The sequence below is a fragment of the Podarcis tiliguerta genome (genome assembly GCF_965153285.1).
Source record: "Podarcis tiliguerta genome assembly, chromosome: 9".
NCBI lineage: Eukaryota > Metazoa > Chordata > Lepidosauria > Squamata > Lacertidae > Podarcis > Podarcis tiliguerta.
The window spans coordinates 57,093,044-57,119,338 of record NC_139542.1 but is presented as its reverse complement, the minus strand read 5'-3'; the positions used below and the strand labels follow the sequence as shown (position 1 = coordinate 57,119,338).

The window sequence follows — 26,295 nt, the reverse complement described above, 5'->3', positions numbered from 1 at the left end:
AATTGCCACCGGAAAAAGTTTGGAGGGACCCAGGAGTGGAAGGATGGGGCTCTGGTAAAAGAGTCAGCCACTTCCCCCTACTCAACTTCTGATGTAATCCCGGGGGACCACCTGTCTCCTAAATTGCGCACTAAAATTTTGAACGGAGAGTTTGTGGATATGTTCAAGCTAGTTCCGCCAGCAGAGGAGCTAGGCCGGGGTGAGAGGAGGTCATCTCATGGAAAGCGGAAGTGCAAATATCCCTCCGTACCTAGGACATTTGAGAATTGGTTAGACGGGTACCAGGCCTTTATGGGAACGATTGTAGCTGCTTATCCTAAGAGAGCGGTCTATTTGGTTGCATACCTCTCACATATTCGCACGGCGTACGCCCTCGCGGGTGAAGCCGCCGCCATAAGTTATGATAAAAAGTTTCGTAGAAAGGCTTCCAGGATACTGTCAGCGCGTTGGGATCAGATTGAGAATGGCATCTGGTCGGTAGCGGTTGGCCCATACGTAGAGAAGAAACAGGGATTCCTATCGCTTGGCCAGGGTAGACCTAAGAAGAGATTTCAGGCGTAAGGTGTGCTGGGAGTTCAACAAAGGGACATGCCAAAGGGCAGCATGTAAGTACCCGCACGAATGCGAGAGGTGTGCTGGGGCCCACCCGGTAGCAACATGCTTTAAGGGAGGTAAGCAGCCCTTTCGAGGAGGCCAGGGGTTCCACCAAACTAGTTCCAGGGGAGCCCCCGGGTCCGCAAACAGAAGGTAAACTAGTTTTGAAGATGGCGTTTACCCCTATCAAGTTAGGCCCCCTCTGTGATTTACTGTCTACCCAGATAAAAAGGCAGCTTCCTACCTTAGGGACCGTTTTTCCATCGGGTTCCGAATCCCAGTGGCCGGTGCACTAGTAGCAAAGGACTCCCCCAACCAGAAGTCGGTTAGGGAAAGGCCGGAAATAGCGGAAAGAAAAATTGCCAAAGAAGTGAGTGCGGGCCGGGTCGCGGGCCCGTTCGCTAGCCCCCCTTTCCCAAACTTGCATATACCACCCTTGGGAATCGTTCCGAAGAAGAATCCTGGGGAATTTCGGTTTATTCACAACTTATCCTATCCGAAGGGCGGCTCAGTAAACGATGCCATTCCACCGGAATTATGCTCGGTGAAGTATGCCACCTTCGATCACGCGGTTAAGTTGATCAGGGGTTTTGGTCAGGGGGCGCTTTTGGCGAAGTGTGACATAGAATCTGCTTTCCGCCTATTGCCGGTGCATCCGGGCAACTTTTGGTTGTTGGGCTTTAAATTTCAAGGAAAATATTTTGTGGATAAGGCCATGCCAATGGGCTGCTCCGTACCCTGTTCGGCTTTCGAAAGATTTAGCACCTTTTTGGACTGGGCTTTAAGATTTAGAACAAAATCCATTGGGGTCACACATTATTTGGACGATTTTCTCTTTGTGGGGAGGTCCGGCTCCGGGGAATGCGCCTCACTATTGGATGCCTTTGCGACCTTGGCGCAGGACTTGGGCGTTCCCCTTGCAGGGGAAAAAACTGAGGGCCCCACTACTTGCCTCACGTATTTGGGCATCGAGTTAGATACTATTGCTCAATCCTCCCGCTTATCTAGGGAAAAAATTGACATCCTTAGGGAGATAATCCGGGCCACCCTCCTGCTAAGAAAGATTACCCTTAGGCAGATCCAGTCCCTCTTGGGTCATTTTAACTTCGCTTACAGGGTGATCTCCCCAGGACGCCCCTTCTGTGCCCGCTTGGCCAGGCTGTCAGTAGGCCTCAATCATCCGCACCACAGGGTTAGACTCCCTAAGTCAGTCAAGGCGGACCTGGAGGTTTGGGGGACTTTCTTAAGCAAATATAATGGAGTCTCGCTATGGCAGGATATTCTTAATTTAACTTCAGATTTTCAGGTCCAATCGGATGCGGCAGGGTCGCTAGGTTTCGGTGTGTACTTTAGGGGGCGATGGTGTGCTCAGCGGTGGCCAACGGGTTGGCTGGACAAGGCCATCATGCGAGACCTGACTTTTCTTGAGTTTTTCCCGATAGTAGTCGCGGTGCATATCTGGACGAAGGAGTTTCAAAATCGTCGGGTGTGCTTCAGAACCGACAACCAAGCGGTGGTGAAAATCTTGGAAAGACAGTCTTCTCGATCTACGAGGGTAGCGGCCCTCCTGCGGTCATTCGTTCTCCGGTGCCTTGAGTATAACATAATCTTTTCGGCCAGATTCGTACCCGGTATCAATAATAATATTGCAGATGCTTTGTCTCGCTTTCAGTCGCTTGCACCTGGAGCGCAACTGTTGCCCGAACCCTTTACAGAGCACCTGTGGAACGTTGGAGACGCAAAGTGATTAAGGGAGTATTAGCGTCTGTCGCACCTTCCACCCTCAGGTCTTACAAAAAGGCCTGGTGTGATTTCCTGGGCTTCAGGTTCGGGTTATCTGGTATCGCCCCTAGCGTGCCACTGTCCACCGACGACGTCCTGAGATACCTTTCCCACCTTGACGATCTGGGCCGGGCCCCAAAAACCCTTAAGATTCACGTAGCTGCCATTAGCTTCTTTACCAAAGCCACGTTTTCGTCTGACCCATGCAGTGACTTCTTAGTTCGCTGAGCCATAGAGGGATGGAGTAGGCTACAACCCCCAAGGGCCAGAGGCCGTAAGCCTATCTTGTACGGGTTACTTTCTCAGATCCGTATAAAGCTGAGGTCCATCTGCTGGTCCAAGTATGAGGCCCGCATGTTTTCCGCAGCATATGCGATTGCATTTTTTGGGGCCCTGCGCGTAGGGGAGGTAGTTGCCAAGGTTAGTGCAAACGGCTCAACGCGTGGCCTTCTAGTGGAAGACCTCGGCGGGACAAAGAGAAATGAGGCCGAGGAGAGGGCTGGCGCGGTAACTTGAAGTTACCTGGGCACGCCCCCTGCCGGCTCCCGATTGGGTGCCGGCCAGTGGGTGGGGCGCCAGCCAGGTCAACTGGGAAAGCAGGGGGCGGCTGCCCCCTGCAAGGGGCGGTGCTCGGGCTCCCGCACACAACCACTCCCCTCCCTTCCAGGGAGGAGAGTCTTTGCTGCACCTCAAATGGTGTTTTTTTTATAATGTATTTTATTTCTGCTTGGGGCAGGATAAATATTTAGTCAGGGTGTATAATTGTTTCTTGATTTGTTTTTACTTTTATTATTTTGTCAAGTTATTGTATTTTGCTTTTTAAGGGGAAGGGTCAGGGCTGCTGGGGAGTGGGCCTCAGCCAATAGAATGGCTGGGGCAGGTTTCACGGGGGGGGGGGTGTATTGGGACACCCGATCTCAGTGATCATGGGCAGGAGGAGTTATGCTAAGACCAGACCATGTCATTACCGAGGAGACAGGCTTAGTCGTTGTTTGAGGACTATCCCTGCCTCCAGGTCTGGTCCTGACTGGAAGGATACTGAAATCAGCAAGGGAAACCCACATGACCTGAAAGTGTTGCTGTGCAATGCCAGGTCAATGATGAATAAAACCACTGCCATCCACGACCTGATTGTGGATGGAGGATTTGACCTGGCATGTGTGACAGAGATGTGGTTGGATGAAGCAGATGGGCCTCATTGCCGCTGCTTGTCCACCAAGTTTCTCTTACGCACAGCAACCCAGGTCATGTGGGCGGAGGGGGGGGTTGCAGTGATTTTTAGGAAGTCATTAGTCTGCACCAAGCATCCTATTAGGAAGACCCAGTTTTCTGAGTGCATGTTCTGGAAGTTGGGCAATAGGGGCAGTACAGGATTCCTTTTGGTGTACCGATCTCCCCGCTGCACCAATGATTCCCTGCCCGAGCTGCTTCAGGTCGTGGCGGATATGCTCCTGGAGACACCTAGTTTGGTTGTCCTGGGGGATTTCAACATCCATGCCGACACAACCTTACAAGGGGCCGCTCAGGACTTTGAGGAAAGCATGGCCTCCATGGGGCTGTCCCTGAACAAGTTTGGCCCAACTCATAGCCGCGAACATGTCTTAGACTTGGTGTTTACCTCTATGGATGTTGGTGATCTGACACTAACTAAAAGCGAAACAAAAGAAGTGCCATGGTCAGATCATTTCCTGGTGCAACTGGACTTCTCCACAACCCTTCTCCTCTGCAGGGAGGTGGGACCAATTCAGATAGTGTAGTGAAGTTAGGAAATCTCAATAGACAAAACTTTGGTCAAGTAAGAAACAAAGTATTATGGGAAGACCAAAGGCCATAGAATTTATGGGGGAAAGTGTGTCCGTTACTTTAAACCTGCAGACTAAGTCTCTGAAAGTGTGACTTGCTTATCTCAGGCAGGAAACTCTCTAAGTTGGTTAGTGGTACCTAACAAGGCTGTCTGGGTGTGAATGAGTTATCAACCCTAATCATTCCGGGAATGTGTATCTGCTGAGTCTCTGAGAAATAAGGAGGAACTCTTTGATCCAAGGTCCTGAGAACTAACAAGCTCAGCTGTCACAAGTTATTAGTCAACTAGCTGACCATTGGTGAATTTAAACATAATCAAGAATTTTGATTGGATCTGAGTTCCGTTTCCACGTGAGATTTTAGAAATAAAGACCCTAAGAAAGAAGCCGTGGGTGTGCTCTGCAATCCGCAATTTGCCCGTCTGTCAAGTTGCCATCCTGACTGCTGCATTCACATGCGTGTCTTTGTGATGAAGATTCTTACTATCTTTGAGATGCGGATTCAACTGAGGACTTTGAAACCATTCTAACTTTAACTTTGTTCCCATTTTGTAAGTATGTTAGCTAGCTATACTCTACAATGTTAATGTTTTTTCTGTTTGAAATGTATAAGAGATGTGCCTGCTTTTTAAGTATGTTTAATCTTGTTTTTTAAATAAATTTTGAAAAGAGACTTTCTTGCTGTTCTGTGTGCCATTTTGGGGAAAAGCCTGAATCCTGAGCCTGACCAATCAGCCGCATACTGCATCTGTTGAATTTCTGCCTGCATTTTGTGGAAGCAACTTGCAGGGTGGGGCAGCCGGTAACTAGGAAGGCTAACCTTTTCTCTTGGGTTAAGCCTTCTGGTGCCCCGGTACAAGGCAGTGGTGGCAGCAACTACCCCTTTTGATGCGTTTTGTCCTGTGAAAAGCATATGCCTCTGGCAGTCGTTCCTCTAAACCTGATCCAGCTGGATGGTAGGACAGGTGACGAAGGGGTGAGTGGCCGGAGCATTACTACATGTTGGCAGCGTTGGGGGATCGAAAAACACTCTTATAGGTTGCAGACATATTTTTTTTCCTGGTAGACAGTTAGGAATCATGGAAGGCGGAGCCCCCCCATGAAAATACAATGCTAATGTTGGATCAATGGGGGCCGGGTGGAGAGAGTAACTCTCTTCCTACTGCAGCAGACCCCCCCCCCCACTTCCAAGTCCCAAAGAGGATTCCTCCTCCTGGTTTTCGGCAGATTCTGAGGAGGAAGAGGGACTGGCAGAAGCCAGCCAATTAAGAACTGCTCAGACGGGTGGGTGAGAGTCCTGCAACTCTCAAAGAGCAATGGATGTGTTGTTTAATCAACAATTGTCACCTTGTGAGGAAGTGGAAGCTGGGATGGCCTCTACACGTCCTAGAGGAAACTATATTGTCGATGCTGAGCCGAAAGAAATGGAATTTTCAGCCAGTGAAGCTGTGGAGTGGGTGCCAGATTCAGTTCAAGGAGGATTTCGGTGCTGGGAGAAATCTCCCAGAATGGGCCAGTCCATCATTATGGGCCCAATAACTAGCCGGATAGCCTACAAGTATTAAGGCTTGTCACAACAATAACGAAACGCATCTGAAGGAAACTGGCATCTGGAGCGTCCATCGCGAAACAGTCGCAGATCAGCGAGATGGCGTTCGCCTAGCCCAATCCAGGTCTACTCGCCAGTAAGAGCTTGGGACACCTGTGCGACGGTACGAGGAGGTTGAACCTCACCCCAAACCCTCGCGAGGATACCCAGAGGAGGACTGCCAGTGTCCGAATGGGCAGGCGCCTCATTATCGTTAGGCTCCAAGGTATGACTACAGCCCAGAGCCACGAGGAGTAATTTCCAGACCGTCTCCTCCAGGGCTTGCTCTGAGCAACCTTAATTGGAGGGCATTCCCTAAATACCAACCCCCCACCGATATGTTGAGTTACTAGACTCTCTTTGAAATGACTTCCTGTTTATCCGCAGACATTGTGGAAGCACAGAAAACCTCTGAGGTTTTTCGAGCGGTGTGGGGGCTCCGGGGGTGGCGCAAGGGCACTGCACACCCCCAAACCTCAAGGTGAATCTCCTTGGGGGACAGGGGCATCCAGCAGCGTTACAGCTGCTCTACTGGTTTTTTTTACAGCCTGAGAGCAGGACGGAGTGGCGGACGCAAAAGGGAAGCACCACCACCCCCGCACTGCGCTGTCTCTAGCGTCTATTGAAAGCGGTAAACTTCCAAAAAGTAAATGGACTGAATCTAAAGCGACTACAGGATGTTTTTATCCCAAAAAATTTGAAAGAAAACTTGAAGATTCAGATGCTGTGGGATATAACATAGGGAGTCCATCCCAGCAGCAGAGATAAAATGGCACAGAGATAAAAAATTGCAGGAACAAAGAAGGAAGAAAAGGCTCCTGCTGAGTGAGTACAAAAGCTAAAGTCCTCTGCAACAATGTGCTGAGGCAAAGGATTAATTTGAAACAAAAGACTGAAAGGAGTCAAATAGAGACTTTGTATTGCCTTTTTGGAGGTTGTATATGAGGGAGACAGGCTCCACAAATGGAAAAAGGACTAAAGATTTAAAAGACTTAAGAAAATAGATCCAATTAAAGAGGTAACTTAAAGTTACCAAAAAAAAAAAAAAAAAAACCCCACTGGTAATTGATGGTAGGCCTATCATTATTTTTAAAGAAATCCCCACTAGATTTTTACATAAGAGGGATGGATATAAGCAATTGGTGAGTGTGCTGAAAAGAAATGGAGTACAACATAGGTGGGAATTCCCAGAAGGGATTTCTTTTTACTATAAAGACAAAAGATTTAGGCTGACCGACATTCAAGAAGTGAAGAAATTCACAAGGCCTCAAACATCGTATCGAGCCTCAAACATCCAACCACAAAGCAATTCACTTTTTTTCAGAGCCACATCCAGGTTGAGGAAGGGTAGACCTAATATGGGCCGCAAGGGATTTAACTCCAAGAATATTAAAATGTGAAATATTGCCACAAACATTCTCAGACCCCAATCCCATAATTCTAGAGGTAAAAAGTAATGAGCAAAGCGCATATAGATGGATGAATGAAAATCTTTTTGAGAATTCAGAAGTAACTGAAAAAGCGAAGGAGACTTTGAAAGAATATTTTAAATGGAATTTAAATAAAGAAACAAACCTGGACATTGTTTAGGATGCGAGGAAACCTGTTATGAGAGGTTTCCTGATCCAACAAAATAATTACAGAAGAAAGTTGAAAGAAAAAAGAAGAAATTCTGGCCCAGTTGGAAGAGTGTGAAAAGAAATGAATGATAAAACCCAAAGATGAACAGAACAAGCAAGTAATTAAGATGTTACAAATCCAATTTTCGATATTAGTTAATCAAGAAGTGGAATGGAAAATTAAATTAATGAGACAGAAATTTTTTGAATCAGCCAACCAAACAGGGAAACTCCTCGCATGGCAATTACGAAAAAGACAAAAACAATGTGATAAATAAAATAAAAGTAGGAGAACATGAAATAGAAGACCCGAAGGAAATAAAGAAAACCTTCCAGGAATTTTATGAAGATCTATATAAGAAGGAGAACAAAGAAATAAGTAAAATAGGAAAATATCTAGAAGATCATAAAGGGAAACAAATAACAGATGAAGAAAGAGAGCAATTAAACAAACCAATAACAACAGAAGAGATTCAAAATGAGATTAAAAAAGATGAAAATAGGTAAAGCTCCAGGACCAGATGGACTCTCTGCAAAATATTTTAAAATCCTTGATGAACAAATAACTCCCACACTGTGTGAAGTCATGAATAATATTCTTCAAGGAGGGAACATACCAAACACATGGAAGAAAGCATACATAACTTTGATCCCAAAGCCAGAAACTGATAAGACTAAACATTAAAAATTATAGACCTATTTCATTGTTAAACAATGATAATAAGAAATACTGACAAACAGATTGGAAAAAAGTTTGAAGGACCTGATTCATAAGGATCAAGCTGGGTTTCTCCTCGATAGACAACTTAAAGACAATGTAAGACATATTGTAAACATTATAGAATATTTGGAAATTAGAATACCGGCTGCGTTAATATTTATTGACAGAAAAAGCGTTTGACAATGTGTCATGGCAATTTTTGTTAAGTATGGAAGCAATGGGGTTAGAGAGTTCACTTTTGTGGAGTTTTTTCCCATAGTTGTGGCAGTGCGTATCTGGATGGAGGAGTTTCGGGATCGCCGGGTGTGCTTCAGAACTGATAACCAGGCGGTGGTTAACATACTGGTTAAGCAGTCATCTCGTTCTGAGAGGGTGTCATCCCTGCTACGGCCGTTCGTCCTCCGGTGCCTTGAGTATAACATTTTTTTTTTGGCTAAATTTATACAGGGAGTTAAAAACGATATAGCAGATGCCTTGTCTCGTTTCCAGATGCCTCGCTTCCGATTGTTAGCACCTGGAGCTTAACTGTTGCCCGAACCCTTTCCGGAGGCACCTGTGGAACCTTGGAGATGCAGTCTTCAGAAAAGTTGTTTGGATCTGCAGCCACAGTATTGTTCATTGGGCCCATGTCCGGTCAGCAAGCCGCTACCTCACCCCTAATCTCGGGCTGCCATCTGGGGTGAGTTTTCTGGTTTTCAAGGCGAGGCATGCGTTGGGAAGAACTCATGCCATTGCTGAAAGGAAAAGTTGCCGCATTTGGCCCCCCTGAAATCCTGATTCTTCAACTGGGGGAGAATGACCTCGTCAGCAGGAGTGTGGACTTCTTGTGGAGCATAAAAAAAAGACTTGGATGAGCTTGCTGCTTTATGTCCCGGAACAACCGTGTTCTGGTCCTCACTCCTAAAGAGAATAGTTTGGCGCAGTGTGCAGAACATTATGGCCATTAAAAAATCCAGAAAACTCTTAAATCGTGCGATAGCCCAAAAAGTGTGCTTTATGAATGGCCTAGTTGTTTCTCATGATGGTATCTGAATAGGCGATCATGCCTTGTTCCGGGATGATGGGGTTCATCTTTCAGATCGGGGGAATATTTAGTTAGGTAGCATCATTATCAGAATTAGAGATTGGTTACAGCTGTGAGGATACTGGCAGTGAGCCTTGGGCTCGGGTGGCGGTTAGGCATTGGAATGTGTTCATGGTGTGTGGAAGGGCTAGGTGTGGCCATCGCCTACCCCTTCAATTTTGGGTATTCCGTTAAAGGAATCCAGCAGTCGTGGATCCTGTCCGATGCCTCTGTGGCGGGGGGCCATGGCACAACCCTCGGTGACATCAGGGGAGAGCTTATAGTTGTATTAGCATCAACAGGCTCCACCTTCTGCTGAATAAACCCCCTTTCGGGCTCACCCCCTCTCTGAGTGGGTGGAGTCTATCTGTCGTGGTCCAATGCTTCTAAGCCAACCTTTCACTTGCTGTGATCAATAAAGTTGTGGCCTTTTCTTGCCCATTAACCTTATATTCCGTGTCCGTGTGTCTTCATTTCACAAAGCGGGGATTGGGTCCTCGAACCGCAAGATGTATATTAAGAAAACCACAACTGGGAAGGAAGTCGAGGCGTGATTCTACGCAAAGTAAATAAGATGACACTAAGAATGATTTGTTTTCTTGGGAAAAGTCAATAAAAGGCATTAAAAGAAAAATGAAATGACTTGCCGGGATATGGGGGTGCGCCCTTGACAATGTACATGCCGATTATGCGCTCCTTAATTTGTGGGGAGTTAGCTGAGCTGATGGGCCATCTCCCTTTATCCCAAGCAATGACTGAGCGTTTTTAAAAATTGATTATGCAAAGGCATGGGCTTCATGCCGAAAGTTATAGATGGGCCTTCGGAATTTCTGTCTTCCGCGAAAATGCCCCAGAACTTTGACTTGTGGCTTTCCGCTGAATGCGTCCATACTTTAGAAGGACTAAAGCAACTGGCGTTAAAATAACAGTTTATGCACCAATTGCCTCCTGAGATTGCGAGCTCTTTGCACCAGGCGACAGAACTCGCAGAATCCTTTAAGCTGAACCAGTCCCATTGGGCGAATAGGGGACAGACGGGCGGGAATAGACCGACGGCATCAGCTCCTGCTGGGAGGTCTGCTCCTCCCGCCAGAGACCAAAGTAAGGCCCCCATGCCTGCAAAAGACGCTTCTGTAGCGGGAGGGGAGTGTTCTACAATTTCTCCTAGTTCAGGACTGTGTTTCTATTGTAAAAAGCCTGGCAATGTAAAAGCCGCTTGCCCCCAATTAAGTGAAAAGAAGCCTCCAGTTCTAACGTCAAGTCCTACTGCGCGACTTGCGAGCAGAGGAGGATTGGGAAACAGAACAGCAAAGTTCAGGCACTGGGGAAAACCAGTTGGCTCCAGCTAGATGGTAGGACAGGTGAGGGAGGGAAATACTAGAAGATAAATGTTTTAATAACTGAAAAAGAGATTTGGCCAAATTTTTGTGGTCAGGGGAAAAACCAAGAATAAAACACAAAGTAATGATAGACAAAAAGGAGAGAGGAGGATTTGACCTCCCTGACATGGAATTATATCATGAGGCAGTGGGTCTGACCTAGCTAAAAGAATGGATCAAATTAGATGACTCGGATGTACTGGATTTAGAGGGAGTAGAGATGAGATTTGGATGGCATGCCTATCTAATAGATTGAAAAATCAAAGTACATAAAGGCTTCCTAGCGCATATAGTCAGAAAGTCTATATATAAAATATGGGAGCAATATAAAAGACTCCTAGAACCGAAAACTCCTTGGTGGGCATCGCCGGCAGAAATTGCCATAGTGAAAAAATTAAATATGAACAAAAATTGGGCTACTTATAAAATTGTATTAAAGGAAGAAAATGGAGAATTGGAATTAAAGGATGGTTCCAATATATTCAAATTAAGTATAGATTAGCGAAAAATAAAAAGTTAGGATTTGAAAAATAAATATCAAAATTTGATAAATACTTGTATAATCTGATCTTAGAGTGGGAAACAAAGGATGAATTGGTTAAAGCATCCATGATTAAATGGGTGCAAGATATTGGAAAAAATATGTTTGAAAAATGGGGAAAATTGTGGAAAGAAAGTATGAAATTCACTATGTGTTATATATTGAAAGAAAATTACCTCAAAATACAACATAGATGGTATTGAACACCTGAAAGAATAGCAAAAATGAATAAAAATTGTAGCAATGTCTGCTGGCGATGCAACACTGGAAAAGGTACTATGATACATATATGGTGGAATTATTTAAACATCAAACAATTTTGAGAAATCTATAATGAAATGAAAAAAATGTTTAGGAAAACACCAGAAGGTTTTCTATTGGGAATAGTACCAGGAAATCTAAAGGAAAAAGACAAGACAGCATATTTATAGGCAACAGTAGCCGCTAGGCTATTGATTGCGAAAAATTGGAAAAGTGGTATTATACAGACAAGAATAGAGTGGCTTGCAAAATTATTGCAGTACTACAATATATCCAAAACAATGGGCGAAATTGGAAGGATCTCAAAAGAGAAAATAGACAGGGATTGGAAGGTGTTTAAAGGATACTTGCAAAACCATATTGAAAAATCAGAACTCCTATTAGGATAAACAAGTTCCGTTTTAAATACTGGAATACTAAATAAGATGGATAACAATGCGTAAGAGAAAAAGCATGAAATTAGGTTAAAGGTGTGTGAAAGAAAGTAATAGAAGTGGAAAGAAATTGCAATTGAGTAGATTGGAAGTCTAACACAAAGGTGGGGGGGCGAGGGGTGGTGGATGGTGATGGGAAAAGGAATTATCTGTGGGATTGAGTTTAGGTATGTTAGAACATTTTTAAGGATTGTATGAAATTTATGTTTGTATATTTGCAATATACAAAAAAAAGTTACGCTCAGGCAAATTCAGTCCTTGCTAGGCCACTTGAACTTTGCCTGTCGGGTGGTAGCCCCAGGTTGCCTTTCTGCTCACGGTTGGCTAGGTTATCTGCAGGGCTGCTGTCACATCATAGGGTACGCCTTACAAAAGCAATAAAAGGAAATCTCAAGGTTTGGCTTGGCTTTCTAGAAAATTGTAACGGAATATCTCTCTAGCAGGATACTTTAAGGCTTTCCACTCATTTTCAGGTTCAGTCGGATGCTGCAGGATCTTTGGGTTTTGGGGTGTTCTTCAGGGGTCGCTGGTGTTCCAAACAATGGCCAGCCAGTTGGTGGGATACTTCCATTACCCTGATGTTGGGAAAGATGGAGGGCACAAGGAGAAGGGGACGGCAGAGGACGAGATGGTTGGACAGTGTTCTCAAAGCTACCAGCATGAGTTGGACCCAACTGCGGAAAGCAGTGGAAGACAGGAGTGCCTGGCATGCTCTGGTCCATGGGGTCACGAAGAGTCGGACACGACTAAACAACAACAAATTCTGCTAGAACTTGAGGACTGAAACAGACCAAGGGTGTTCTGTTGTCAGAATAGATGAATGGATTTATTAGCAGAAACATTAGGAGGCAGCCAGAAATGGCAGATAGAGCTGATTGGGTGGGGGGCTTGTATACAGAATGAAGTGAACACAGAATAGAAAGCTATGCTGTGCGCCTACAGTTCAAGGCAAAATTAAACACCTGAGCAACAACCAACTCTAAATGCCCACTGTCCTTTTAACAGCTGATCTTAACACAGGGGAACAAGCAGGAGTAAAGCTGCAAGGGGGGGGACCTATTTTTGTATTGCTTTGAACTGTTCACGGTTAAGTATTCACAACTTAACCCACATTATTAAACTGCAAAAAGAATATGCTGTTCATTAGTATTCCGGAAGTATCTTTAGAACTGCTTACAGTTTATTAGCGACTTATGAATTGTTTGCTCTGAAAGCTGTTTGCTTTTATTCAGTCTTGCAGGCTTCATGATCCCCCGAGGGGACGAATGAAAGCTTTCGCTTTTGAACAAAGACAAATGCATAACTGCAGTGCCGATGAACAGTGTGGTGTTGCAAATCATAGGTCACTATAGTTTAAACAAACTTATCAATAAGGATTATCACAAAACTATAGCAAGTCATGTTCTGCATTTCAAGCAAACTCAAGGAAATTCTGGCTAATTTGCATTCCCCATCAGTAGAAGAGTAGTACTCTCAGTGTTCAGAGTACGACATCTCCCTCCCTAGCGCCACCCTCTGTCTCCGACCAGAAATAAAGGAGTACAGCATTTCCGGGCTATGCTGTGTATTTCCACGCTGGCAAGGCGGTGGTCCAGATGATAGCACTGTCATCTCTGAGGTAATAAATGCCCTTAGAAAAGCTGGTATAGTGGCTGTCTGGTATGGTGGCTTTCTGTTGAGACAACAGTCCTCCCCCTTTAAGGCGAGCTTGTGGGTTTGTCTGCAAAGCTGTTAGCAATTCTGGAATAATAAGCTCAAACACAAGTGTTTCTCATTAAGGTCTCAAGGCCGATATTGTTAATCCAAGGCCCATAATGACAACAGAGATTGATTCCTTTGAGGTGGGGGTAAGGGTGAAACACCCATAGTTAACACTTAAATCTGGGTTAGGACTGGTAGGCAGAAGTTCATCAAGGATGATCAGTGCCTGTTCAGACCCCAGTTGGCATCTTCCTCTCCTGCTCATAAAATGTGTGTTTTGTGTTAGGCAACCAGATGAGGTAGTTTTGCCTTAAATGTTTTTTAAAAAACAGGTGCAGGGCAGGCAATGCGTGTAAAAAGAAATTTTAAAAAGGCCATTATTGTCCCTGTAATAGCAACGAAATTGAAACCATCGGACACATCATCTTGTATTGCCCATTATATCGAGACTCAAGAAAAGAGCTGATCGAGCCGATTCTGAGGAAAATACCTCGTAATACAGACGACACCTATATCAGACATCTTAGCTGACTAAAGATCCCGAAATCAACAGGCCTGTGGCGAAGTACTGTTACATTGCAACAAGAATAAGACTAGCAATGATGACAGCAACGGAGTTCAAATTGCAAACATCGAAGGAACGATAATAAACATTAGTGACATTTGAATTGAATCCTTAAAACCCTAAAAGTCGAAACCTGGTCATAAACATAAGTACCAATTTTGTGATTTGGCCATATCTCCACTGTTATCTTTAGTACAATAGCACTTATATTGCCATATTTTATTTTAAAAATTGCTTGCTGGTCATTGACCGTATTAAAGAAAGATTGAAGGCCATTATTGTTTCCTATGTTGTCTGAGCAGAGAGCAACAAATGAAAATTAAAAAACAGTTAACAGTAGGGGAAAAAAACTTTTACAAAAACTGACTTTGGACTGCGTTTTTGAACCTCCTAATTGTGACTGCACTTCATGTCCAACCAAGAATACCATGAATTTTCTATCCATTTCAGTGAGATTGAGCTCCCAGACCAGAGGCATTATTTTTAAGTACGAACACATGATTGGGTTGGTTGGATGGTTGCCTATCTTAAGTCTTACTTGCCTAGCCTGAAGGCTACCTCCAGGGCCTGCAACTTGACTTTTTGGTATGCTGCCTGTTTCGTACTTAAATCCCGAAAAGGTAAATCAAAGCCTGGTAAATGGATTGTGTGCCATCTTTTAATTGGATGGTGAATTTGGAAGGATTTCACAAATACATTGTCCCTCCTTTTGTACGCGAGGCAGTGATGAAATATGCAAAGGTGTTGAATGGTCTCTTCAAATTTGAAGGTTCATTATTGTTCCACAAGATGTGTATTTCTTTAAGGGCCAGAGCAAATAATGTAACCTAGCTTTATAGCTGCAAAACAGTACAGCAGGTGCTGTTAGGTTGTGGTGATTAAGCTGTTGGGTATAGTATATAAAGAGCAGCACCTAGCTCTCTTTAGCCTGGTGGTTGGGTCATGCTTACTGATAAATTACAATTAATGTAAAAGGAGTTTTTGTTATTAAAACCTAGCTAAAGTTATTTTGCGTTCCTTGTAATGAGTGGTCTCCCCAGCATGCCTTCTGCAGTGTAACTAGTCTGCAAGTAGCCAATCACTTTATATATATATATATATATACATATACACACCACACCCATTTCCTCTACAGATAATGGGTGGCTTTTAAGGCAAAAAGACTTCTCAAACTGCACCAGCGCCTACAATATATGCCATATTCTTATCGGTATGCCCATGGTGGCTAGTGTCCTGGTTGCCCAGCCAAGGCCATTGGTGCAGATCGAAGATCTCACATGGCCATCGCCTGAGCAGACTGCATCACTCTGCCTAATGGCTGTGCCGGCCCCTGTATAGAAGTAACCGCTATGCCACTTTTTCAACAGCCATGACTTACTAAATGAATAAATGCTCAAGTCAAGAAAGAACTTAGCATATGAAGTTGAATGTATGTAAATACACCAAAATCTTGAGGGAGAATTTCCTGAAGATGAAATATTGTAGCTTAATCTAAGAAGAAATCTAACATATGGACTTGAATGTTTATAAACGTATCAAACCCGTGAGAATTTACTGAAGAAGCCAGACTCTTCATGGGTGAAACAGGTGACAAAACACTGTCACCCTATCTTAACGCTTGTGCGTAACATCACTGACACTTCATTTGATCAAACTTATTCTCGTTGATATCTACAGGAGCCTGGCTAAAGGAATATTTAAAGACTATCTTCATTTTGAACACAATTTGAATGAGTTTTCTGTTTATGGCTTCTGTAGATCTTGTGCATAGCTCTCTCAATTTTTGGATTATTAATGTAAGATTTAGAACTTAGAATGTTTTTTTTTAAGTGTTTTGTGTGCCGCTTATGTGCTGCTTACTTTATACTGGTGTACTATGAGAATTGGCAGCATAGGTTCATGTCTTCAGAGCTTTTCAACAGCAGCAAACCATTAAGCTATACACATCAGCAGGACTTGCCCATCTCAGGAGATCAGGGCAAGCCGCATAGGCTAGGAGAACAAAAAGACTGCTGGCTACTTTAAGCCAATCATAATAATTCCTACATTTGGCTTTTTGCACACTTGACACATATTCATTTTCTACAAGTTGCTCAGCCATTCACAAGCCTTTTCTGCCATCTGGTGGCTAGTATATGCGTGTCACACAATTTTTAAAAATGTACATTTAAACAAGGCATCTGAACACTGGAAGCAAACAGGTACACCCAATACCTGAACCTAAAACTTAATCCTATCGATCAATGAAATTTTAAGCCAGGAGAAGGATCAATTTTTTAAAAAATTATGTTTGCATGGCAGCAATGTACATACCGAGCATTAATTCACCAATAATAAAAATGAGGCATCTGGTGGCTGCACTTTTCTGAGGTCCACGGCAACTACAAAATCTGGGCCGCAAAAGCAAAAACATTACTTTTTAACCTTTGTGTCTTAATTCTCTATAGCCTTTTTGAGTAGGTGAGATGTTTTAAATATATATAGGACTCTGGGTCAAGATGGCACCTGGAAAGAGGATATTCAATCTGTTCAGCACTCTCAAGTGAACCTAAGACAACAGATGCATACATCTCAAAGGTGTGACCACAGGGTGTGTCTGTTTGGGAGAAGGGGAAGTATAATCCTATACTGGTGGTCACCCAAGCTCAGTTGCACAAAGCCGCCAAAGAAACCTAACGGACCCTAGTAAAACCTTCAAAGGCAAAGGTCAGAAGAAAACCTGGATAGTTGCCAGATTCTGCGTACAAATCTGTAGGTGCAAACCATCGCCCAACTCAAAATAGTCCGGCATGAAAATCCCCAAACTCGGTTCCATGGGTGACTCGAGTCAACTCCCTGGGATAGTTTATTGTTGCACATTGTTTCTAAATTTATTGTTGTACATTGTTTTGTGTGTTTTAACAATATTTGCACATCAGTTTCTAATGTTGCAAGTGTCCTCTATTTCAGAGGCTTCTACTCTGCAGCCTCTTATAGTTGTTTTAACTGCTTGTTTTTGTTTTTTGTTCTTCAGTTTTAATTATCAGTTTTTATCCATCCATTATCCGTGTTTAATCTTGTATTTTATTCAGATGTTTTATCCTATGCTTGTTTCTTTGTCCTTATTTGCTCCAACATTTATCAGTTAAAAAAAAAAATCCTAACTATTTTATTTATATGTTGTTTTTTTATACTGGTCTGTGACCGTAATAAAGTTCATTCATTCATCAGTTGCACCATTTGCAATGGAACAAAGCAAATACCCAGGGCCAAGCCAAATTACAGATTTCTGTGCTTGGGGGCAGCCAAATCTCATTTACAGCCCAGGAGTTTAATTGGTCATGTGGACATTGACTTGGGAAAGGAGGGGGGATTCATTCAATTGCTGACAATAATTCCACATGAAAATTTCCCTTGTATTTGGTCCCCAGACCCAGAGTTTTTGAAAACAAACCTCGCAAGACTTGACAACAGATAATTTAAATTCTACCGCTCCCAGGATGAAGGACGCAATGAGGTTCCTTTCCCTAATGCCCCTAAAAGGTATTTGAAAGATCCCTCAAATAAACATATTTTTCAGCTGCAACTCACAGGAACACAATTCTGGCACCTCTCAGGTGGGTGCCATTGCCATTATAGGATAATGAGGGAGGAATTCGTGATTTCCGGCGCCTCTTTCTAGAAAAATAGCAATGGTTACTCTAGATATCTTTTTCAGCCAACAGTATCAGAGGCACAATTGGGATTCCATAAAGCTAGAAACACTATTAACTATGTCCTTTGCAGTTTAATTAAAACCAAAGACTCTCAAAAAATCTTTCACAGCTTTCATAAATCTGATTTCAGCCTTCCACTCAGTAAATATAAAGAGAAGAGCTTGTCACACAGGCAGGAGCCCATACAAATCTTGATCCAAGATATTATGGTTAATTTCAGAACTCCATCAAAATCTTGCCTACGGAAGATTGAGTTTAAAAGGATATATTCTGCCCCCTCTAATTTGTTAACGTAGTACTAAGTACTAGTAGTAAGGTTGCATTTTTGCACCATTTGAAAACCCGTCTAAAAAGCCTTCTCCCTTTCAAAACAGCGTTTATAAAAAGCGCTTCCTTAAAACGCTCCTCTCCCTGCCCTCTCCCCTTCTAAATACGCCCAAGCTCGCACTCCGCACCCCAAACGCGAATAACACGACGAGCCTCTGCCGGCAGGTATTTATAGCCGAACTTGCGCACGCGCGCTGGGTTCTCCGATCCCCTTCCTCAGCGGCTCGGGAGAAAGGGCTCCGCCCCTTTCCCATAACCGCGGAACTTGCCGAAGCGGCGGCCGAAAGGGGCGGGGCTCGCAGCGGGCGCCGGAAGTCCGCCTGCTTCCCTCTCGCTTCCATAGGCCGGGTAGTGAGTCGCTGCTGCTGCTGTTTTGTTTTGCTCGCCTTGGCCGCCGCCGCCGCTTCTCCGTTGCATCTTCCAGGAAGGAGGAGGAGGATGAGGCTTGTGATCCTTGACAACTACGACCTGGCCAGCGAGTGGGCTGCGAAGTATATCTGCAACCGCATCATCCAGTACAAACCGAGCCAGAGCAGGTATTTCACTCTGGGCTTGCCAACAGGTAAATGAATGCAATTGCTTGGCATTTATTTCTTAAAAATTGCTGGGGGGGGGGTGTTTTTTGCCTCTCTCACACATCAGGGGCTCTCCCAGATGTCACCAGAGACATAACAGGGCGCCCTGAGTCAGGAGGACAAAATTGGACGCACACACCCAACTTTGAGTTGCCACCTGTATAAATATAGATATTATTTTATTTTGTGGCTCCTTGGCTCTGCGCCCTGTGCAGGGGAACTGCCCTAAATCCAGCGCTCCTAGCACAGCGCCAGAGAATGAAAACCAATACTGGACAAGCGATTAAAGTTTTAAGAAAAGCAGATTCCAGCTAAACGACAGGAATAATTTTCTGGCAGCAAGTGTTGTTTGACAGTAGAACGTGCTCCCTCCGGAAGTGGTGGACTCTCCTTTCTGGGAGGTTTTCAAGCAGAGGTTGGATGGTCATCTGTCATGGCTGCTATGCTTTCCTCTTGCAGGGGTTGGGCTCATAGCTGTCAATTTTTCCCTTTTCTTGCAAGGAATCCTATTCGGATTAAGGGAACTGCCCTTTTAAAAATGGAAAAGTTGACAGCTATGGTTGGGCTAGATGACCTTTGGAATGCCTTCCAACTCTACAAGTGGGCACTGAACATGCGCTGTGCAGGAAGCCCCTGTTCATCCTTCAACTGCCTGTGTATTGTTGTGGGATAATTTCCTTCCGGCCAGGCTTGTGAGTTCCTCCCTCATCCTGCTTTCTATTCTCAACCATGTGACACTCACTTCCCCTATTTGTTTAACGCAGTTAAAGTGGGTCCACAGATACACACATATCCCAGAAAGCCCAATAGTCTGTAAAGGAAAGAACACAGGATGTTTTTCTTTTCCAACTTCTCCAAACCACCCCCCTCCCCAGGATCCAAATGCATTTTTCCAAGGGAAAATGAGAGCCAGTGTGGTGTAGTGGTTAAGAGCGGTAGTCTCGTAATCTGGGGAACCGGGTTCGCGTCTCCGCTCTTCCGCATGCAGCTGCTGGGTGACCTTGGGCCAGTCACACTTCTTTGACGTCTCTCAGCCCCACTCACCTCACAGAGTGTTTGTTGTGGGGGAGGAAGGGAAAGGAGAATGTTAGCCGCTTTGAGACTCCTTAAAGGGAGTGAAAGGCGGGATATAAAATCCAAGCTCCTCTTCTTCACACATGTACAGTGGTACCTTGGGTTACATACGCTTCAGGTTACATATGCTTCAGGTTACAGACTCCGCCAACCCAGAAATAGTGCTTCAGGTTAAGAACTTTGCTTCAGGATGTGAACAGAAATCGTGCCCTGGCGGTGCGGTGGCAGCAGGAGGCCCCATTAGCTAAAGTGGTGCTTCAGGTTAAGAACAGTTTCAGGTTAAGTATGGACCTCCAGAACGAATTAAGTACTTAACCCGAGGTACCACTGTACTGCAAATTGCCTGTTTCCAGAGTAGCCTAATGAAAGTGGCTTTTGGAGTTTTGTTACACATTCATGAGGCAAGAAAGTAGCACATTTTAAAAGTTTCAACAAGGCCCTGACCAGGTTTACTCAGAACCAGCTACCGCACGGTTCAGTGGGTCTTGCTTCTGAGTAAGGGTGACTTCATACGTTGATTTCTTTCTCTTCCTGCTCTCCAGAGTGAGTCTGTTATGGAAAGAAGGGTGAGGGCGGAGAGCTAGTGACTGCCGAAAAAGATGGCTAGAAGCCTTGAACTTTGTGTAGCGACAACGGGTCCCTGGCTTTTGAAGGCGGGAGTAAGAATGGTAGGAACACCTTCAAACGACTTGGGCTTCTAAAGAAAGGTTTCTTTTCTGGATGCATTACATGCAGAGGAGCAGGTTCTATCTCTGTGGAGTTGCCAAAGCAAGTCACCTGTGCCTAGATGTTTTTTGTGGGGATCAGGTAGTCTGCAATCCTGTATGTGTACTGACTAGCTTCTAAAAAAATGTGCATAGAATAAAGGTAAAGGGACCCCTGACCATTAGGTCCAGTTGTTACCGACTCTGGGGTTGTGCTGCTCATTTCGCTTTATTGGCCGAGGGAGCCAGCGTACAGCTTCCGGCTTTCATGTGGCCAGCATGACTAAGCCGCTTCTGGCGAACCAGAGCAGCGCACGGAAACGCCGTTTACCTTCCCGCCAGAGCGGTACCTGTTTATCTACTTGCACTTTGACGTGTTTTCGAACTGCATAGAATAAAAACCTAATAAAAACCCTTTTGCGTCAGATCAGGGGCATGTCTAATCTGGTAGCCAGCTTACCAACCAGAGATGTCTTTCGGAAGCCCGAGTCATGTGGTCTCTGATCTTGGAGGTAGTGTATCTCTATAATAACCAGTAGACAGCTGTTATTGTAAAAGTAGCCGTGATTACTTTTAGAGCAATCATTGATTTGGGATAGTATCTTCCAACTGATCCTTAAATCACTCTTTCTCTTTTGCTTTTGTGTAGGTATGTGTGATACCATTTTAAATTGTTTTCAGATGTATAAGTTTGTTTTCTGCTGTATTGGAAAGCTGCCCATAAAAAAGAAAGCATTGTGGTCCAGTTATTCACACACTGTATTTCAAAACAAAATTAAAAAAAAAATCCTTTCAGTACCACCTTAGAGACTAACTAAGTTAGTTATTGGTATGAGATTTTGTGTGCATGCACACTTCTTCTGCTATTGCATGACAGTCCTACACCTAGCTTGGCAACCTGTCCAGTCCTGTGACCAGCAAGTTGCTGCAACAAGTATTTATCTTCCTGCTTCTCTGGTTACTGTTGTAGGTTGATGGTTCGAATCCCCGCAACGGGGTGAGCTCCTGTTGCTCTGTCCCAGCTCCTGCCAACCTAGCAGTTCGAAAGCATGCGAGTGCAAGTAGATAAATAGGTACTGCTGTGGCAGGAAGGTAAACGGCATTTCTGTGCGCTCTGGTTTCCGTCATGGTGTTCCAGAAGTGGTTTAGTCATGCTGGCCACATGACCTGGAAAGCTGTCTATGGAAAAACACTGGCTCCCTTGGCCTGAAAAGCAAGATGAGCGCAACAACCCTAGCCTTTGACTGAACTTAACCGTCCAGGGGTCTTTTACCTTTTTTTACCTTACTAGTAATAAAAGGTGGATGTTAAGAGAGAAGACACATAGGGTAAGAATAAAGTAAACACATGTCCTATTTCCATTTGTGAAATATGGGAAGCTATAAATTGAGGTTTTGCCACACGTATACTTGGAGTTTGGATTTGATATCCCGCTTTATCACTACCCTAAGGAGTCTCAAAGCGGCTAACATTCTCCTTTCCCTTCCTCCCCCACAACAAACACTCTGTGAGGTGAGTGGGGCTGAGAGACTTCAGAGAAGTGTGACTGGCCCAAGGTCACCCAGCAGCTGCATGTGGAGGAGCGGAGAGACGCGAACCCGGTTCCCCAGATTACGAGTCCACCGCTCTTAACCACTACACCACACTGGCTCTTCAAACCTAGATTTAGAGATCAACTGGATTTGTGATTATTTTGCAATTTGTGACTACAGTGAAGGTATTTTTTTTCAGAGTGCATGAAATAATGAGAACTTGCTTCTTGCAGGAAGTACACCTCTGGGATGTTACAAAAAACTGATAGAATATCACAAAAGAGGAGACCTTTCTTTCAAGTATGTGAAGACGTTCAATATGGATGAATATGTGGGTAGGTTTGTCTTCAATGTTTTTTTGCAAAATAGGGTGGGACTGGGTGGTTTACATGTATGCCATGTAAACCTAGAAAAATTGTTCGCAGTCCAGTAATTGGATAACTAATGTAAATTAGCACTTGTGTTGAATCTTTCGTTCCAGGGCTCCCCAGAAGTCACCCAGAAAGCTACCATTCTTACATGTGGAACAATTTTTTCAAGCATATTGATATAGATCCAAATAACGCTCATATTCTCGATGGAAATGCTGCCGATCTAAAGGCAGAGTGTGACGCGTTTGAAAAAAAGATAGAGGAAGCTGGCGGAATAGATTTATTTGTTGGAGGTAAAAAAATAATATATATTATTCAACAGTGGTGGCAAAAAAGGTGTTTTTCAGTGACTGCTCAAATCAGTAATGCATAATTACCAAATAAAATTCTGTGTGCAGGTCTACTCTGAATAATCCCATTGAGTTCAATAAGATTTACTCTCAGGCAAGTGGGGTGGGGATTGCAACCTAATAAAAGTATCTGGGTGGAACAAAAATAGTTGGAGTGATTTATTAAACATAGTGGGAGTAGCCTGTCAGCTTAATAAACACCATCTGTTTATATTACATTTGCGCTCAGTTCTGTGCTGCAGAGTTGTTCAACTGGCAGTTTGGCGCGCATCTTATGAACTAAACTACCAAGATAAAGATATGCTTAGTGTTGTTCTGATGCTCTCAAAAGCAAACTATCGACTATAGCTTAGAATGAATGCCACCAATCTACTGCTCCATAAAGTTATTTACTAGTACCAGACATTCCCATCTACATTGTCTTCCTTGTGTGTGCTCTTTCAAGGCATTGGTCCAGATGGTCACATAGCTTTCAATGAACCAGGCTCAAGTTTGGTATCAAGAACGAGATTGAAGACGCTAGCAATGGACACCATTCTGGCAAATGCAAAATACTTTGATGGCGATTTGGCTAAAGTTCCTACTATGGCATTAACAGTTGGCGTGGGAACTGTGATGGATGCTAGAGAAGTAAGAATATTTTTCTATCTCTTCTGGATATTTTTGTAGTGTGCTGCTTTCAGACAAGAAGTGTATCTGTGAAGCATAGCAGGTCTATTTCATTGCAAAACAATGGAATTGCAAAGTGAATCATTGCTACAGACATTCTGTGCTAATAATGCATGTTTATTTATTTGGTGCGGTGTAACTGATGATGTTGGTAAACAATTTTTTCCTCCCAAGTTGGACAAGGGGCTAGAGGTGTAATTTTATTCCCAATCCATTAGTATCCTTCTTACTGTCAATTAACATCCTGATTGAACTGAATAAAATAAAACTCTCTAGATTTGGCTTCCTCTTGAGCTGATAATGCATGTAATCTCAGTAAAATAGATGCTGCTGTTTCATCCCGCTAGCTAGGGATGATGGGAGTTGTAGTCCAACAACAGCTGGAGACCCAAGTTTGAGAAACACTATGATTGTAGAGGACAAAATATTTTTCTCTCTCCAATTACAGTGCAGCCTTTAGGTGGACTACTTTATTTGAACGGGGACACACTTCTCCATCTCAATCCCGTCAAGTTTATGTCCTCTACTGCCTGTACAAGGTCGAATTTGGCAGTGTCTTCTTACAGAAGCATAACACAGTGTCAGTAGGAAATGTGTGCTTAATATCTGCCATCTTCTTTGGCGATCACTTGTAGCCGAGTAAGATTGTCTTCCATAAACACGGATTTTAACAATGTGTAAGTGACTGTGGAGGCCAATTCTGTACCCACGTCCTTCCACAGTGGGGACATTGGTTCCCGGACGGGAGTTGATCACGGTGTGGATTTGCCAAGCGTGCCTTCCTCTTAGCACGTTTCTCCCTTGTGTCCTGAGTTCGAGTGTCTTCAAAGTCCATGACACCTTTGGTAAAGGCTGTTCTCCAATTGGAGCACTCGCAGGCCAGTGTTTCCCAATTGTTGGTGTTATACTATTTTTTTTTAGATTTGCCTTGAGGCAGTCTTTAAACCTCTTTTGTTGACCACCAGCATTACGCTTTCCATTTTTAAGTTTGGAATAGAATAGTTGCTTTGGAAGATGATAATCAGGCATCCGCACAATGTGACCAGTCCAACGATGGTGATGTTGTCATCTGCCATAAGACCTGTCTGCAGATCTTCCTTAGCATAATGATCGTGCTCTTTCCTTCCAGGTGATGATTCTAATCACTGGCGCGCACAAAGCTTTTGCCTTGTACAAGGCAATTGAGGAGGGGGTCAATCACATGTGGACAGTTTCTGCTTTTCAGCAACATCCTCACACTATCTTTGTATGTGATGAAGACGCCACCTTAGAACTAAGAGTTAAAACGGTCAAGTATTTTAAAGGTGAGCTGCATCTGTACACCAGGCTTCTGCCAGAGTAGTCTCCCCTGTTCCCAAGTTATTTTAAGGAATAATGGTTTACTTATTTTTTTAATACACACACACACAGCAATTTATTCCTTGATGGGGTGTTTAGAGGTACAATGGGCTAGTGCGTCTGGCTGTTAGCCAGGTTGGTAGTTTGAGCCCACCCTTCCAGCTTTACAATTGCATGATTCTTGAACCTCGAAGTGCAAATTTGCCTATTAGTACCGCAGAATTTCCTTGGTATTATTGTCTTTACTGTTATTATTCCCTTCCCTGACAATTGCCCCTGGTGGCTAGCAATAAATGGGAGCTGGATTCCACAGCCTGTTGATAGAGAGGATAAGAAAAAGACATAGAATGACGGTTTATCTACACTGAAGCATTGCTAACGTCGATTCTCTTTTCTGAAGGTTTAATGCATGTGCACAACAAACTCGTGGACCCACTTTACAGTATGAAAGAGCAAAACTGAGGGAGACATCAAAGTTGAACTCGTCTGGCTGACCCTGGCAGTGGTTTTAGGTAGCAGATGAATGTACTGCTATGCAATATGCTGGAATACTGGCTAAAATGGAGAATCTAAAGTACTGCGGGGTTTTGTCTTTGTTCGAAAGGTCCAAATGTGCAGCATACATTCCTCTTAGCACTGTTACAAGCACTGTTCTCTGCTTTCTTGTCCAGATCTTTTTTGCCTGTTACACGCTACCTGTATGCTACTGGAAGCCAATGGAAGAGTAGTCCAGACTTTAAAGGTAGCTCTAGACAAGCTGTTTGCAGGAGGAGGAGTGCTCTGTGTAAATTCAAGTATATATAAAAGTTCTTTTTGTCACGGGCTGTGTAATTTTAACCTACAAACTGGTAACTGAGCACTTTACTTTGAGAGACTTGCACATAACTGTCAGACCTAAACCTCAGCAGCTGCGTGCCTTAAAATCTACACCTGGGAATCCGCATGGGGCACAGAAATAAGGTGAAAGACTTTTCATCCCTAAACTGCTGGTCATGTTTTGTTGAATTCTGAAGGTGTAGCCAATATTGGCCTTTTGCAGCAAAAACAGCAAGGAAATTATTTGGCACCTTGAATAAGAACTTGGGACAGTCATGGGGTGTGTTGTATGTATATCTTTGTCTTTCTGCTATAACACTCAGTTTCATTAAACGAAGCTAGATTTTTGAGGTTTAGCTGCCCTTCCTGCAAGGCGGAAGAAAACTGAATTATACACATCTCGAAGTATTACCTCCTTGTTGTTAACTTTCCATAAGAATGCCACACTCTTGTAATTCTAGCTTAAGTAAAGCCTAACATAGCTATTATACTGTCTAAAATTCAATTGGTGCACAACCACTGGGGCACAGGTCCTTTTGGACCTGGGAGAGGGAAGAACAGGCTTGTGTACGCTCTGCCAATGCGCACAGGGGCCAGGAATGGAATCCCTGCACAAAATGGTCGCTGCCTCTACTGTACAGAATGCGCTTCACTAAGGACCTCTGTGGTGCAGTGGATCAGCGTGTCTGGCTGTTAACCAGAAGGTTGGAGGTTCGAGGCCACCCAAGGATGGCTGTGGGCGGGATCGCTGCATTGCAATGGGGATTGGACTAGATAATCCTTGGGCCCCGTCC

The 26,295-nt window shown here is 43.9% G+C and overlaps 2 protein-coding genes across 2 annotated transcripts in view; one reads left to right on the top strand and one right to left on the bottom strand.

The window, feature by feature from the left end:
* Window positions 1-26,295, bottom strand: part of LOC310685552 (uncharacterized protein) — a 945,613-nt gene that overhangs the window by 370,694 nt on the left and 548,624 nt on the right. The window lies entirely within an intron of this gene.
* Window positions 18,360-25,989, top strand: GNPDA2 (glucosamine-6-phosphate deaminase 2). Its single transcript, XM_083458469.1, has 6 exons — window positions 18,360-18,634; window positions 22,191-22,292; window positions 22,439-22,621; window positions 23,124-23,308; window positions 24,477-24,651; window positions 25,086-25,989. Exons 1-6 carry the CDS (start codon window positions 18,511-18,513, stop codon window positions 25,145-25,147), a joined length of 831 nt encoding a protein of 276 aa, XP_083314595.1. The 5' UTR covers window positions 18,360-18,510; the 3' UTR covers window positions 25,148-25,989.